Source organism: Drosophila albomicans, chromosome X (genome assembly GCF_009650485.2).
Source record: "Drosophila albomicans strain 15112-1751.03 chromosome X, ASM965048v2, whole genome shotgun sequence".
Taxonomy (NCBI): Eukaryota; Metazoa; Arthropoda; class Insecta; order Diptera; family Drosophilidae; genus Drosophila; species Drosophila albomicans.
The window spans coordinates 30,073,848-30,088,898 of record NC_047627.2 but is presented as its reverse complement, the minus strand read 5'-3'; the positions used below and the strand labels follow the sequence as shown (position 1 = coordinate 30,088,898).

At 43.4% G+C, this 15,051-nt stretch overlaps 3 protein-coding genes across 5 annotated transcripts; 1 reads left to right on the top strand and 2 right to left on the bottom strand.

Annotated features, from left to right (window-relative positions):
• Nucleotides 1-84: 84 nt before the first annotated feature.
• On the top strand, nt 85-8,746 carry LOC117563604 (transcription elongation factor SPT6). 2 transcript variants are annotated; one of them, XM_034242011.2, is made up of 6 exons: nt 85-226; nt 397-481; nt 1,299-1,531; nt 1,605-1,724; nt 1,792-1,943; nt 3,158-8,746. In XM_034242011.2, the coding sequence occupies exons 1-6, from the start codon at nt 188-190 to the stop codon at nt 8,268-8,270; spliced, it is 5,742 nt and encodes a 1,913-aa protein (XP_034097902.1). In that variant the 5' UTR covers nt 85-187; the 3' UTR covers nt 8,271-8,746. The 2 variants fall into 2 exon arrangements, with proteins under 2 accessions (XP_034097902.1, XP_034097893.1); XM_034242002.2 differs by having other exon boundaries at nt 1,789-1,943.
• A 186-nt stretch (nt 8,747-8,932) lies between these two features.
• Nucleotides 8,933-11,399, bottom strand: LOC117577706 (cytochrome b5). 2 transcript variants are annotated; one of them, XM_034262606.2, is made up of 4 exons: nt 11,034-11,392; nt 10,850-10,938; nt 10,714-10,785; nt 8,933-9,247 (listed from the first exon to the last, which is right to left on the bottom strand). In XM_034262606.2, the coding sequence occupies exons 1-4, from the start codon at nt 11,139-11,141 to the stop codon at nt 9,160-9,162; spliced, it is 357 nt and encodes a 118-aa protein (XP_034118497.1). In that variant the 5' UTR covers nt 11,142-11,392; the 3' UTR covers nt 8,933-9,159. The 2 variants fall into 2 exon arrangements, with proteins under 2 accessions (XP_034118497.1, XP_034118499.1); XM_034262608.2 differs by lacking the exon at nt 8,933-9,247 and adding an exon at nt 9,315-9,461 and having other exon boundaries at nt 11,034-11,399.
• Nucleotides 11,400-11,758: 359 nt separating this feature from the next.
• LOC117564985 (polyubiquitin-C) lies at nt 11,759-14,805 on the bottom strand. The gene is given in 4 exon segments (XM_034243933.2): nt 11,759-12,282; nt 12,285-13,190; nt 13,193-13,765; nt 14,691-14,805. Coding segments are annotated over 3 exon segments (1,824 nt in total). The 5' UTR covers nt 13,755-13,765; nt 14,691-14,805; the 3' UTR covers nt 11,759-11,926.
• Between the last annotated feature and the right edge of the window lie 246 nt (nt 14,806-15,051).

The following is a 15,051-nucleotide window of genomic DNA, read 5'->3' as shown; positions in this document are numbered from 1 at the left end:
GCGGTGTTTTCGAGAGAGCGGCATGCGCTTTTCCAACACTGCTGGCTGTGCACACAACGTTTTGACGTTTCTGCTTCTTGATCAGCAAATTTTTTTTTTTATTGTGACACTGCAAGCGACGTTTATTGTGTATTCATTTTAGTTAAATTCGTTTTTAGCATATAATTTAGTTATTTAATTTATTACAATGGCTGAATTTCTGGACTCCGATGCCTCAGAATCCGAGGTATGTTTGTTTGCATCATTTTTTCATTAGCGCCCCGCCGCCGCGCTAAATGCTAAATTATTTCGCTTGCTCTCGTCGGTTTGCGTGTGTTGCGCGTGTGTGTACGAGTGTATGTGTGAGGACATATATATATATAATGCATTTTTTCTTCTTTCTTTTCAATTTAACAGGACGAGGAAGAGTTGGATGTGCATGAACGCAAAAAGCTGAAAAAGTTAAAAGCCGCAGTCTCCGACAGCAGTGAAGAGGAAGAAGGTATGTATTTGTTTCGTGTGTGTTTTTCTATTGTCTGTGGACCACAAACAACTCCCGCCTAATTTCGCAATCGCAAAAATCTCTTGTAGTTTTTTTTGCCCGCCTGCAAGCAGCTAAATCAGTTTACCTTTCCCCTTCGCTTTTGCTTAAACCAAAGAAAAAAAGAAACATTTCCCAGTGTTGCACTATCGAATATATGTATATATAGTTATGTATATAAACACATTATATGCATTTTGGGGGCCGCGCAGGTGTCGACGTTTTGTTTACCACTTTGAGGTTATGTTTGTTAGCCCGTGTTGGGCAAGGCAAAAAAAAAAAGCAAAAACGAAAACTAAAACATAGTCGAGTCTACTGAACTATGAGATACTCTATCTTGCAATTTTTAACACATTTTATGTTTGGCAATGTTTTTTTGCTTTATATTTGATTTTCTACATAATTTTGAAGTTTGTAACCAACCGTACTGAATGTTTCTTTTTAGAAAGTAGAGAAATACGAAAACGATTTTTACAAAATTTAGAAAAACTTAAATTTATTTAGCGCTCTGCAACTGCAAATATTATTCATTGTTCATTTTTTAATTCTCGTAGAAGCTATTGTCAATAACTTTGTTGGCTCTAGCTCTTTTAATATTTTGGATCTAGGCATTTATATAGACGGACAGACAGACAGACAGCTTACGAACACACTTATTTAAAATATGCTTATAAAATATCTAGATAACTATTAAAAATTAAACAACTATAAAAATGCAGCTGTCGAAAAAATCAATAAAATGAATACAAATGCTATAATAAATTTCTGTTTTGTTTAGATGATGATGAACGCTTGCGCGAAGAACTTAAGGATTTGATTGATGACAATCCCATTGAGGAGGACGACGGCAGCGACAATGACTCAGACACAGCGAGTGGTGGTGATGAAGAGGGCGGTGGAGGTAGCGGCAAGAAACGTAAAAAGCACGAAGATGATGATTTGGATGATCGTTTAGAGGACGATGATTATGATCTGATTGAGGAGAATTTGGGCGTCAAAGTCGAACGTCGGGTAAGTGTAGAGAGCAAATTGTTGATAAATGAATATTAGTTAATAGAATTTGTTTTCGTTTTTCTTGGTGTAGAAACGTTTCAAGCGCCTGCGACGCATTCATGACAACGAAAGCGATGGCGAGGAACAGCACGTGGATGAGGGATTGGCACGTGAACAAATCGCCGAGCAGCTCTTCGATGAGAACGATGATGTAAGCTGCACAACATTTTAAAGAAAATCATATGCAAATGATTAATTATAAATCGATTTTATAGCAGAGCATAGAGCGACGCAGTGAGCGCAGTATTCGTGAGGCGGATGCCTTTGATGACGAGGACAGCGAGTCCGATGCCGATGATTTTATTGTGGACGACAATGGACGTCCCATTGCTGAAAAGAAAAAGAAACGCAAGCCCATCTTTACAGATGCGTAAGTAGCATTTAGTTGGGGTGAAACTTGAACTAAATTGTCACTCAAAATAGTTTGCTATAGAATGAAAATCAAGTGGAGAGTCGAATAGTTATGGTTAAGCTTCTTTCTATGGCAGTTTTGTGCTTAGTTTAATCTACATTACATTGTATTGTGTCAGTCAGCGATAAAATCATTTGATTTTTAAGTGCAAACTGAAGTAAAATACAGCTTGCCATTTACTTGATTATCTCCCATGGCATTTAATTAGTTTTTGTATAGAAATTTGTTTTCGAGAAAGTGATGTTCAATTTATTGTGCGATACAATTTGTAATCCTATAGATTAGATTGGAATTTATGTAATATGTTATACCGGCAAGCTTGTCTATCGAATGTAGGTTTCTGTAGTTTCAATTTACGAGTTTGTATTGCATTTATTTATCTAGAATTTCAATCATATTGTATAATTACAATATCTATCTAGTATTTAGTTATTTTAATCTCTGCATACATACAAATATTTTTCCATTTTCTATTAGTATAGAATATATTTCTATTATCAGTTGATTTCCTTAGTTGACCAATGTCTTATAAATTGTTCGAGGTTAATTAATGCAAGCTGTTTAAAAATGTATTTTGCTGGGGAATTTTATGGTATTGGGAAATTAAGTTCCAAAGGAAAACTTGCTTATAATTGTTTTGAAATTCGTGTTTAAATGTTTTACATAGTTCCAAAATAGTTTATGGCAAGATTAGGATGTATTTTTGTTAACAATTCGCGCATTGGTAAAACTTTTTAAAGCCTTGCTTGTCAGAAAGTTTTTTCTTTCCCAGATTAGACTCGAAATTCTTACACACTTTTATTCAAGTTACAATTTGTGTCCAAGATTAGAAAGGAAATTCTTACACAATTTTATTTAGTGTCAATTTGTGTCGCAAGATTCGCAAGAAAGTTTTTTAGTGATAATTTGTCTCTAAGATTTGAAAGGAAATTCTTACACACTTTTATTCAAGTGACAATTTATCTCCAAGATTGGAAAGCTAATTTGAGCACACTTTTATTTAAGTGACAATTTGTTTCGCAAAAAAGTTCTTACACACTTTTATTTAGTGGTAATTTCTTTGCCTGTTTTAAAAGGAAACTTACACATTTTTATTTAGTGTCAATTTGTCTCTAAGAAACTCTGACACAATTTTATTCAAGTGCCATTTTGCTTACTGTATTATGATACAGCTCGCTGCAGGAGGGTCAGGACATCTTTGGCGTTGACTTTGACTACGATGATTTCTACAAGCCCGAGGAGGACGAATACGAGGACGAGTCCGAGGGCGATGAGTACGACGAGGATTTGCCCGGCGATGAGTTTCGTGCGGCGAAAAAGAAGAAGGCCCCCAAAAAGAAGGCGACCAAAAAGACCATCTTCGACATTTACGAGCCGAGCGAACTCAAACGCGGACATTTCACCGATCTCGACAATGAGATACGCAAAACCGATATTCCTGAACGGATGCAGCTCCGTCAAGTGCCCGTCACACCGGTGCCGGAGGGTTCACATGAGCTGGACGATGAGGCGAATTGGATTTATCGGTTTGCGTTCTGCAAACAAACCGTTTCGGAGCAAGAGAAATCCGATAACCGGGAGAAGATGCGCAAACCACCGACGGCTGTGGGTAAGATAAAGCAAACGCTTGAGTTTCTGCGCAATCAACAGTTGGAGGTGCCGTTCATTGCGTTCTATCGCAAGGAGTACGTAAAACCCGAGCTGAATATCGATGATCTGTGGAAGGTGTATTACTACGACGAACGTTGGTGTCAGCTCAACGAGCGGAAACGCAAATTGAAACTCTTGTTTGAGAAGATGCGACAATTTCAATTGGAAACGCTTTGCGATGATCCCGATAAACCGCTGCCCGACGATGTTCGGCTGATGTTGGACAGTGATTTTGAGCGTTTGAACGATGTGCAATCGATGGAAGAGCTGAAGGATGTGCACATGTATTTTCTGCTCAACTACTCGCATGAGTTGCCCAAAATGCAGGCGGAACAGCGTCGGAAACAGTTGCAAGAGCGACGCGAAGCACGCAAAAGGGCGGCGAACAACAGCGATGCCGATGGCGAACAACCCAATAGCGATGCCCTCGATCTCGAGGAGGCCGAACAACTCCAGCTCGCCGCCGATGAACAGCTGAAACAGGCACCGAACAGCAGTCCCTATGCGGTGTTCCGCAAGGCGGGCATCTGTGGCTTTGCGAAGCATGTGGGCTTGACGCCCGAACAGTTTGCGGAGAATTTGCGTGACAATTATCAGCGCAACGAGGTGAATCAGGAGAGTCTCAGTCCCACCGATCTGGCCAAGCAGTATCTCTCGCCCCGTTTCATGACCGTCGACGAGGTGCTGCACGCTGCCAAATATGTGGTTGCCCGTCAATTGGCCCAGGAGCCGCTGTTGCGCAAAACGATGCGTGAGGTGTACTTTGATCGGGCGCGTCTCAATATCCGACCCACCAAGAATGGCATGGTCCTGATCGATGAGAACTCGCCCGTTTATTCGATGAAGTATGTGGCAAAGAAACCGGTTGGCGATCTCTTTGGCGATCAGTTCATCAAGCTCCTGATGGCCGAGGAGGAGAAACTGCTGGAGCTCACGTTCCTCGATGAGTTCGAGGGCAATGCGAATGCCAATGGCCAGCCCACGGACTATGTTACGGATGCCACACAATTGTATCATCTCGATCAGTTCGCCACGAATGTGCTCGAGTGGAATGCGCTGCGTGCCGAATGCGTTAAGTTGGCGCTTAAGAAGTGGGTTATTCCCGATCTGATCAAAGAGCTGCGTGCCACGTTGCACGAGGAGGCGCAACAGTTTGTGTTGCGCTCGTGCATCGCCAAGCTCTACAAATGGTTGAAGGTGGCGCCGTATAAACCCGAGTTGCCCCAGCATCACAACTCCGAGGAGTGGAGCACGTTGCGTGGCATTCGGGCTTTAGGTTTGGCCTACGATCCGGATCCGGCGGTGGCCGCGTTTTGTGCTGTCGCCAGCGTCGAGGGTGATATTAGCGATTATCTGCGCTTGCCGAGCATCCTCAAGCGCAAGAGTTCGCACAACGCCGAGGAGAAGGCGCAAAAGATTGCCGATTTGCGCAAGCTGAGTGATTTCATCAAGTCGAAGAAGCCACACATTGTGGTCATTGGCGCCGAGTCGCGGGATGCACAAATGCTGCAGACGGACATACGGGAGATACTTAAGGATCTGGAGGTGAACGAACAATTTCCACCCATCGAGGTCGAGATTGTCGACAATGAGCTGGCCAAAATCTATGCCAACTCGAAGAAGGGTGAAGCCGATTTCAAAGAATATCCGCCGCTGTTGAAGCAAGCCGCATCGCTGGCACGCAAAATGCAGGATCCCCTCGTCGAGTATTCACAGCTGTGCGATGCGGACGATGAGATCCTGTGTCTGCGCTACCATCCGCTGCAGGAGCGAGTGCCCCGTGAACTGCTTTTGGAGCAACTCAGTTTGGAGTTCATCAATCGGACGAGCGAAGTGGGACTCGACATCAATATGATGGTGCAAAATTCGCGTACGGTGAATTTGCTGCAGTACATCTGCGGCCTCGGACCCCGCAAGGGTCAAGCGTTGCTCAAACTCCTGAAGCAGAGCAATCAACGGCTCGAGAATCGCACACAGTTGGTCACGGTGTGCCATCTGGGACCGAAGGTGTTCATCAATTGCAGTGGCTTCATCAAGATCGATACGAGTTCGCTGGGCGACAGCACCGAGGCGTATGTGGAGGTCTTGGACGGGTCCCGAGTGCATCCCGAGACGTATGAATGGGCGCGCAAAATGGCCATCGATGCCATGGAGTACGACGATGAGGAAACGAATCCGGCCGGTGCTTTGGAGGAGATACTCGAGTCACCGGAGCGACTCAAGGACTTGGATCTGGATGCGTTTGCGGTGGAGCTGGAACGTCAGGGATTCGGCAGCAAGAGCATTACGCTCTACGACATACGCAACGAGTTGAGCAGTCTGTATAAGGACTATCGAGCGGCGTACACGAAACCGAGCAGCGAGGAGCTCTTCGATATGTTAACTAAAGAGACGCCCGATTCGTTTTATGTGGGCAAATGTGTGACGGCAATGGTCACGGGTTTCACTTATCGTCGGCCGCAGGGCGATCAACTGGACCACGCGAATCCGGTGCGCATCGAGGATACGGATAGCTGGCAGTGTCCGTTCTGTAATAAGGATGATTTCCCCGAACTCTCCGATGTGTGGAATCATTTCGATGACAACAATTGTCCGGGTCAAGCGTCGGGTGTGCGGGTGCGACTCGAAAACGGTTTGCCGGGTTTCATACACATCAAGAATCTGTCGGATAAACAGGTGCGCAATCCGGAGGAACGTGTTCGGGTCTCGCAAACGATACACGTGCGCATCATTAAGATTGACATCGATCGGTTCTCGGTCGATTGCAGTTGCAAGACGGCCGATCTCAAGGACGTGAACAACGAGTGGCGACCGCGTCGTGATGCCTTCTACGATTTCGTCACCGAGGAGCTCGACAATCGCAAAGTCACCGACGCCAAGGCGAAGGCAATGAAACGCAAAACCTATGCGCGTCGTGTCATCGCGCATCCGAGTTTCTTCAACAAATCGTATGCGGAAGTGATCGCAATGCTCGCGGAAGCGGATCAGGGTGAGGTTGCGTTGCGACCGAGCAGCAAGTCCAAGGATCATTTGACCGCCACATGGAAGGTGGCCGATGACATTTTCCAGCACATCGATGTGCGTGAGGAGGGCAAAGAGAATGATTATAGTTTGGGTCGCAGCCTGTGGATTGGCACCGAAGAGTTTGAGGATCTCGATGAGATCATCGCTCGCCATATTAATCCCATGGCGGTGGCAGCACGCGAACTCCTCCAATACAAATACTATAAACCGAATACGGCGCCCGAGAATGTCAACGAGCGCGACTTTATGGAACAGATTTTGCGCGAGGAGAAACAACGGGATCCCAAGAAGATACATTACTTCTTCAGCGCATCAAAGAGCATGCCGGGGAAATTCCTACTCTCCTATCTGCCCAAGACAAAGGTGCGACACGAGTACGTCACCGTGATGCCGGAGGGTTATCGTTTTCGTGGCCAAATCTTTGATACGGTCAGCAGTCTGTTGCGCTGGTTCAAGGAGCATTGGCTAGATGCGCCCACGCACACGAGCAGCAGCAGCTCAATTGTCCAGTCCAGCACACCGGCGGGCAACAATACACCGAGCGGACTGATGCGACCACCGGCCATTGCGTCGCTCAGTTCGCTGAGCGGCTTGGGAGGCGGCGGCGGCGGCAGTGGCGCCTTTAGCAGCGCTGGCAGCGTCTCGGGCGGGACACCGCGCAGCGGGATCAGCAGCAGCAGCGGCATGGGCGGCGGTGATCATATGCTCCGCAATAGTTCCGGTGGCAGCGCCTACTCCCTAACGCATTCCATGGCCGGCGGCTACAATTCTGGCGGTGGCGGCAATTCGATGTCCCATCATCCCTATGGCAGCGGGAGCACACCGAGCTTTGCGGCCCACATCAATACACCGTATACGCCCAGCGGTCAGACACCGTTCATGACTCCCTATACGCCGCATGGCACACAGACGCCCCGATATGGTCACAATGTGCCCAGTCCCAGCTCGCAGTCGAGCAGCAGTCAGCACCATCATCAGCAGCAACAACAGCAGCAACAGCAGCGTCACCATCAGCAACAGCAACATTATGGCGGGACGCCACGTTACTATGACATGGGTGCGCCACCGAATGCGTACAGCAGCAGCGGCAGCAGCAGTCATCATCAGAGCCATCATCACCATCATCATCAGAGTCAGAGTCATCAGCAACATCATCAGCATCAGCAACACCATCAACAGCAGCAGCATCAACATCAGCAGCAACGTGCCAAAGAGAACCTCGACTGGCAGCTGGCCAACGATTCGTGGGCACGTCGCAAGCCCACCACACAACAATCGCAATCACAATCACAGCAGTCGCAATCCCAGCAATCGTCGTCCTCATCGTCACAGCTCGGCCTCGGCCTCGGCGCTGGCTCCACGCCCACTAATGAGTATCACACAAGCAGCAGCAGTCGCAGTGCTGCCGCTGCTGCTGCCGCCAGTGGCGTTGCCACATCCTCGGCGGCTGGTGGAGCAGGTGGAGCAACTGGTGCTGGTGGAGCAACAGGTGGAGCAGTGGGAGCAGGTGGCAGCACTTCCAAGTCATCGGTGCGCAGCACGCCGCGCACAAATACCTCGCCGCACTCCATGAATCTGGGCGATGCCACGCCCCTCTACGATGAGAACTAGAGCTAGGGCATTGGCATTGGCGGAGAGAGGAGGATTTAATTATACGCAAAAAAAAAAACTAGAAATATACATAAGGCATTAAGTATATTACAAAAACAAAACAACAAACACACACTTCTTGTACACTCACAAAACAAATATTAAGCAAAAATGGACAACTCAAAAACAACAAACGCAACTCCTAAAAGAAAACAAGCATTAATATTATATATATTATTATACAATATACAAACAACAAATAAAACGTAAATATTATTGCAAGAAATATGTTTTCAACACACACACACATAACATGTATTTTACATAGGCATGTTAAGCCGTATGCTAAATTTAACAGCGCCATGTTAAGTAACAGTTTTGATCGGCGAATGTTTGCAAAAAAAAAAAACAAAATAAAAATACTGTTGTGAGCGGGTTGCGCAAAAGAAAATGAAAAGCCGCAAAGATGAAATAAATTTCAACTTTTTTCTGATAAATACTTTTGTTATTACTGTATTTTATTTAAATAACGAAATAGATGAGACAGGCTGAGGCTATTTGTTCGCCTTGCTGTTTAAATGCAACTGCATTCCTTTCATGCGGAAGAGCGAGATGGCAAATATGGTAATGGTAAATTTAGCAGCGTTATCGATACCATGACACCGCTTAGAAAGAGACAGACCTTTATCGATAATAACGTAACGTATTGGCTTTATTTTTATCGTTTTCGTATTTTTTTTTTGTTCAAATATCAACAAGCTTTACAAATGTAATATCAAAGAACTTTACGACTATTTGTTTGTTCTGTAGGTCAGCACGGAATGAGGTTAAGCACACACTGAATAATATCCTTTTTGTTTATTGTAAGTTGTTTGTTTTGTTGTTTGGTCCGCTGATCATCGTCAGTTCTTCAGTTTTTGGCCGTTCCACGCTTGATCACATAGACAAGGGCCATGCCCAATAAAATAGCGCCCACAGCGATGCCAATTTCTCTGCAACTGCAGCAAGAATATCACAAAGAGAAAAGAAGAGGTAAAACATATTTAACAATATATCATTTGGGATCATCAATTAGTAATAATAAGGGAGGGGATAGGGGGAGGAGGATTAGGAAATGTGGAAGCGGATTAATGCAAAATGCAACATTGTTTGGGGGCAGCAGGAGGCGTGGCATCAACACCGCATTCACTTGTGTCAGTAGTGGGCGTGGCACTATTTCCAACAATCGAGAAACAAAAGAGAATTTGCAAAAACAAGCATAAGAGAGAAGAAATAAACGAACCGAGAGAGAGAGAGACGTGCAAAAAACGAAAAATAACATGCAATAAGTGCTTGATATATAGTATATAATACAGTATAAAATGTAGTATATAATACAGTATAAAATATATTATATAATACAGTATATAATACTCTTTATGCTACAGTTATATACACTTATGTTCACTGCACACTTACGACTAGTCTACAAATGAGTTGTATAAAGATCATTTGCTTTGCTTAGCTCCTGTAGAATCGCACCTTGGTGCTGGAGAAACTCTTGTAGCTTGCAAATAAAATCAAAATCAAATGCAAGGTTTTACTAATTTTGAGTTTCTTAAAAAATCAAATTTAGATGCAAAGTTTTACTAATTTCGTGGTCCTTACAATTGTTCGTTATATTCCCTTAAAGTTATGAGACTCTAGCTTAGCTAATCTATAAAATTGAGAAACATATGACATATAAAAGTTAATATTTTCAAACAGTTTCTTACCACTAACCCAATAAAACATGCATAGATGTTTGTCCTTCATGACCTTGGCTATGCTTTTAATAGCTTAACAACTAAAATAGCTTCCAATTTAACGCCTATTTGTGAAGCTCGCAAAAATATAACCCAGAGTAAACCAATTAAAGTACAATTTGAATGTCACCAGCAACATGCACATTTGCTATTAAAGAAACTCCTAAAAAAACAAAAACACTTGCTGAGTAAAAAAAAACATCCAGACGAAAGTCTCATATTAAATGCTAATACTCCTTAAATATTACTAAGAATTGGGCAAATTTCAAAATGCATTAAACTTGATTTCCACACATGCATTGTGAATGGCGTTTTCTAATGGCATCCACATGTAATCGCAATCACTGGAAATTTTGTTTGGTTGCGAATCAATGTACAATGGATAAGAGCAAAGCAAATGAAAAAGAAAGAGGGCATGCAAGGGGAGGCGGAAAGACAGAGAAAGAGAAATAGAAAGGAATAACCCAGTTCCAAGTTTGCGTGCTGAGTCATGCAGCAGATTAGAGATTGTGATAATTAGTTGTTTAATTAGATGACAATGATGATGATGCTGTTGCTGTTATTTCTGATTAAATGGAATGCAGCTTTATAGTCATGCTTGGAATGCTTTGTTAATCGCACATCGATTCATATTTGTTGGTTATGTTCTTGAATTGTTCGCTCGTTGACTTTAAACTCACCCAACTGGCGGCTTCTTATTTTTAATATCACTGGCAGCCAAATCGCCAATATAGAATTTCTTTAGTAGCTCACTAAAATCACAAAAAATACAAAATAATTATCAAATCAAACAAATTGAATTGCATTTATTGTTACCGTGCTTCCGCACTGTGGCCCACATCATTGAAATCCGTGGTTGCATCGGTTCCAGCCACCGATGTCAACGAATCCTCGCCACCAGGATGCTAAAGCGAGAGAGAGAGAGAGCGAAAGAGATAGGTAGAGAGGTGAACACATCATGTGAATGCGTAAATCGAATTGTTTATTGCGTTCTATTTACTTCAAGTCGGAACTTGGTCACATCGTAGACTTTATTGTCAATCACAATCCACAGATCGTTGGGTTTGCTGTGCTCCTTAACGGTGGCCAAACTAATTTCCTTGCTCATTTTGATCAAGTTGTAGCTAATAGCTATTAAATTAACTGCAGTGTGTAGTAAAACAATCTGTGGATGCCTGCAATCGCTGGCAGTGTGACCGCAACTCGCTTTTCAAAATATTCCGCACTACATTCCAATAATTTGCGCCGGAAAATACCAAAATATATTATACGAATATTAATTTACATATTTTTTGTGTTATACAAATTCAAAGCAAACTTCTAATTTATTTTATTCTAAATATTCACAACGAACGACAAATAATTTGTATTGTAATATTTACTTAATTTTTGACAGCGTCAAGGTTTCACCAAAACGTTTATTCAAATGTGAACTACATTAAATACGTCCTTAGGATTTGATAATGAGATTTGACCTGAATGAGTTTTCCCTAAAATTTGTTATAGTTTTATTGCTGTACTGGTTTAACTACTAATTAAATCAAAATCTTTAACAAAAATATCATAAACAATCATTTATCAAGTGCTGTTAGTTCTAACAGTGATATTCAAACATCTGATTGACTGTTAGTTAACATAACAGTCGCTGTAAACTTGGGACTGTTAGTTACTGCTCCCCATTGCTCCTTAGGTCTTTCCCAAATACCCTAATAACAAAAAGGCAAATTTTTTAATGCACACAAATGAATTTTATTATTATTTTTACCATTGAATATATTTTTATCAATTAACTTGCGAATTACATGGAATATTAATTACTGTGAATACATTTTAGACGACGAAAGGTTGCTAAGCGAAGTCAGTAATAATCGCAGCAACTTCTTGTGTTCAAATTTAGTTTCCACCGCGCAGACGAAGCACCAAGTGAAGGGTTGACTCCTTCTGAATGTTGTAGTCGGAGAGGGTACGACCATCCTCCAACTGCTTTCCGGCGAAGATCAAACGCTGCTGATCTGGGGGAATACCCTCCTTGTCCTGGATCTTGGCCTTGACGTTCTCGATAGTGTCAGAGGGTTCGACCTCCAAGGTGATGGTCTTACCAGTCAAGGTCTTGACGAAGATCTGCATGCCACCACGCAGACGGAGCACCAAGTGAAGGGTTGACTCCTTCTGAATGTTGTAGTCGGAGAGGGTACGACCATCCTCCAACTGCTTTCCGGCGAAGATCAAACGCTGCTGATCTGGGGAATACCCTCCTTGTCCTGGATCTTGGCCTTGACGTTCTCGATAGTGTCAGAGGGTTCGACCTCCAAGGTGATGGTCTTACCAGTCAAGGTCTTGACGAAGATCTGCATGCCACCACGCAGACGGAGCACCAAGTGAAGGGTTGACTCCTTCTGGATGTTGTAGTCGGAGAGGGTACGACCATCCTCCAACTGCTTTCCGGCGAAGATCAAACGCTGCTGATCTGGGGGAATACCCTCCTTGTCCTGGATCTTGGCCTTGACGTTCTCGATGGTGTCAGAGGGTTCGACCTCCAAGGTGATGGTCTTACCAGTCAAGGTCTTGACGAAGATCTGCATGCCACCACGCAGACGGAGCACCAAGTGAAGGGTTGACTCCTTCTGGATGTTGTAGTCGGAGAGGGTACGACCATCTTCCAACTGCTTTCCGGCGAAGATCAAACGCTGCTGATCTGGGGGAATACCCTCCTTGTCCTGGATCTTGGCCTTGACGTTCTCGATAGTGTCAGAGGGCTCGACCTCCAAGGTGATGGTCTTACCAGTCAAGGTCTTGACGAAGATCTGCATGCCACCACGCAGACGGAGCACCAAGTGAAGGGTTGACTCCTTCTGGATGTTGTAGTCGGAGAGGGTACGACCATCTTCCAACTGCTTTCCGGCGAAGATCAAACGCTGCTGATCTGGGGGAATACCCTCCTTGTCCTGGATCTTGGCCTTGACGTTCTCGATAGTGTCAGAGGGTTCGACCTCCAAGGTGATGGTCTTACCAGTCAAGGTCTTGACGAAGATCTGCATGCCACCACGCAGACGGAGCACCAAGTGAAGGGTTGACTCCTTCTGGATGTTGTAGTCGGAGAGGGTACGACCATCTTCCAACTGCTTTCCGGCGAAGATCAAACGCTGCTGATCTGGGGAATACCCTCCTTGTCCTGGATCTTGGCCTTGACGTTCTCGATAGTGTCAGAGGGCTCGACCTCCAAGGTGATGGTCTTACCAGTCAAGGTCTTGACGAAGATCTGCATGCCACCACGCAGACGGAGCACCAAGTGAAGGGTTGACTCCTTCTGGATGTTGTAGTCGGAGAGGGTACGACCATCTTCCAACTGCTTTCCGGCGAAGATCAAACGCTGCTGATCTGGGGGAATACCCTCCTTGTCCTGGATCTTGGCCTTGACGTTCTCGATAGTGTCAGAGGGTTCGACCTCCAAGGTGATGGTCTTACCAGTCAAGGTCTTGACGAAGATCTGCATGCCACCACGCAGACGGAGCACCAAGTGAAGGGTTGACTCCTTCTGGATGTTGTAGTCGGAGAGGGTACGACCATCTTCCAACTGCTTTCCGGCGAAGATCAAACGCTGCTGATCTGGGGGAATACCCTCCTTGTCCTGGATCTTGGCCTTGACGTTCTCGATGGTATCAGAGGGCTCAACCTCCAAGGTAATGGTCTTGCCAGTCAATGTCTTTACAAAGATCTGCATATTTCCTGTTCCTTTAAAAAAAATAAGGGTAAATACACAAATTTATTTATAAAAGTCGATTGCCGTTGGGGTCTTGGTAAATAAATACTATAGCTTTAATTTATTTGTTGCCCATGAAAAAATACGATTATTATTTAATTGTTTAAAAGCATAAATTAGGAAAAAAATTCTTATGGATAGTTCTTGGAACTCATTTCTTTTTGTTATTCCAAGTGGGGGATTTTATATTTCCTGGTAATTTTGAATACATACAACACTGGGTTGGAAAAGAAAGTGCGCAGTAACTTTTTCTGCGTCGTGACCTAGTTTTGTTAATTAGAGCATTGGCGTCGTCTCGGCCCCCTGACCCAACAGTTAATATTAGTTGAGCACTTTGCGATAACATAACGGGTGCTAAAATGTTAATCGACTCTTAATTTCACCACTCGTTTCAATGCCAGACGATGACTAATCGGTTTTTCTAATCAACCCCATACGATGCACACAGAACACATACACACTAGTATATGCGTATGCACCATTCCACTTTACTGCACTTTTCCATTACCTTTGTCGCCATTTTGAAGTCGAATGAAAAAAATGGCGTTTCAAATGCGCATATTGCATGCGTATGCGTCAACAAGAAATTTTCATTTCTTTGTTATATTTATATTTACACTTCCCGTTTTGCAAAACAGGAAATGAACAAAATAAATTTAAATTAGCACTGCAGATATCTTTTCTGCAGTAACTAATCATTACCATAATACACAGATACACAACAATTGTGTGCATGTATTGTGGGCATTTTTCTTTGTTCTCTTTTGTTGCTGCAACTGCATTGTGGTGAGTTATTAATCAACGAATATCAATATAAATTGATGTGTTTCTAGAGAGTTCTTTATGTACTACTATTAATATATAACTATTGCTATATCTATATGTATATGTACATACCTTTATTTACTTTGACGCACTATAAATTAATTCAAGTTATCTTTATCTTAATATTGCACTTGCTAATAATCGTCTGCACTGTTTGAACACTGAAACCAGAGTGCTAACTTTTCATTGGAAAGGCTACGAGATAGACAATCTATCGATGTTAAAAACGATAACATTTTTTTATAGCTTTCGATGTATCGATATGTTTGCCTGGTATTTTGGTATATTTTCAAAATACATTGGAAAAGGTGCGACATTCTTCATGCCTTGTGAAAAGTTAATCGCCATCTTGGATAATTTCTTCTAACCATTGCAGTGCCCTCATAATGTTAAATAATAGGATTCACCTTTCGTTCTTTGGATTTAGAAGTCA

What these genes read in the sequence shown, in the direction of transcription:
- LOC117577706 (XM_034262606.2), bottom strand. Translation starts at nt 11,141, where the DNA reads ATGAGCAAGGAAATTAGTTTGGCCACCGTTAAGGAGCACAGCAAACCC. An exon ending in TGACCAAGTTCCGACTTGAA is followed by an intron (nt 10,939 to 11,033) that starts GTAAATAGAACG and finishes CTCTCGCTTTAG; the next exon opens with CATCCTGGTGGCGAGGATTC. An exon ending in GGCCACAGTGCGGAAGCACG is followed by an intron (nt 10,786 to 10,849) that starts GTAACAATAAAT and finishes TTGTGATTTTAG; the next exon opens with TGAGCTACTAAAGAAATTCT.
- LOC117563604 (XM_034242002.2), top strand. Translation starts at nt 188, where the DNA reads ATGGCTGAATTTCTGGACTCCGATGCCTCAGAATCCGAG. An exon ending in GCGTCAAAGTCGAACGTCGG is followed by an intron (nt 1,532 to 1,604) that starts GTAAGTGTAGAG and finishes TTCTTGGTGTAG; the next exon opens with AAACGTTTCAAGCGCCTGCG. An exon ending in AAGCCCATCTTTACAGATGC is followed by an intron (nt 1,944 to 3,157) that starts GTAAGTAGCATT and finishes ATTATGATACAG; the next exon opens with CTCGCTGCAGGAGGGTCAGG.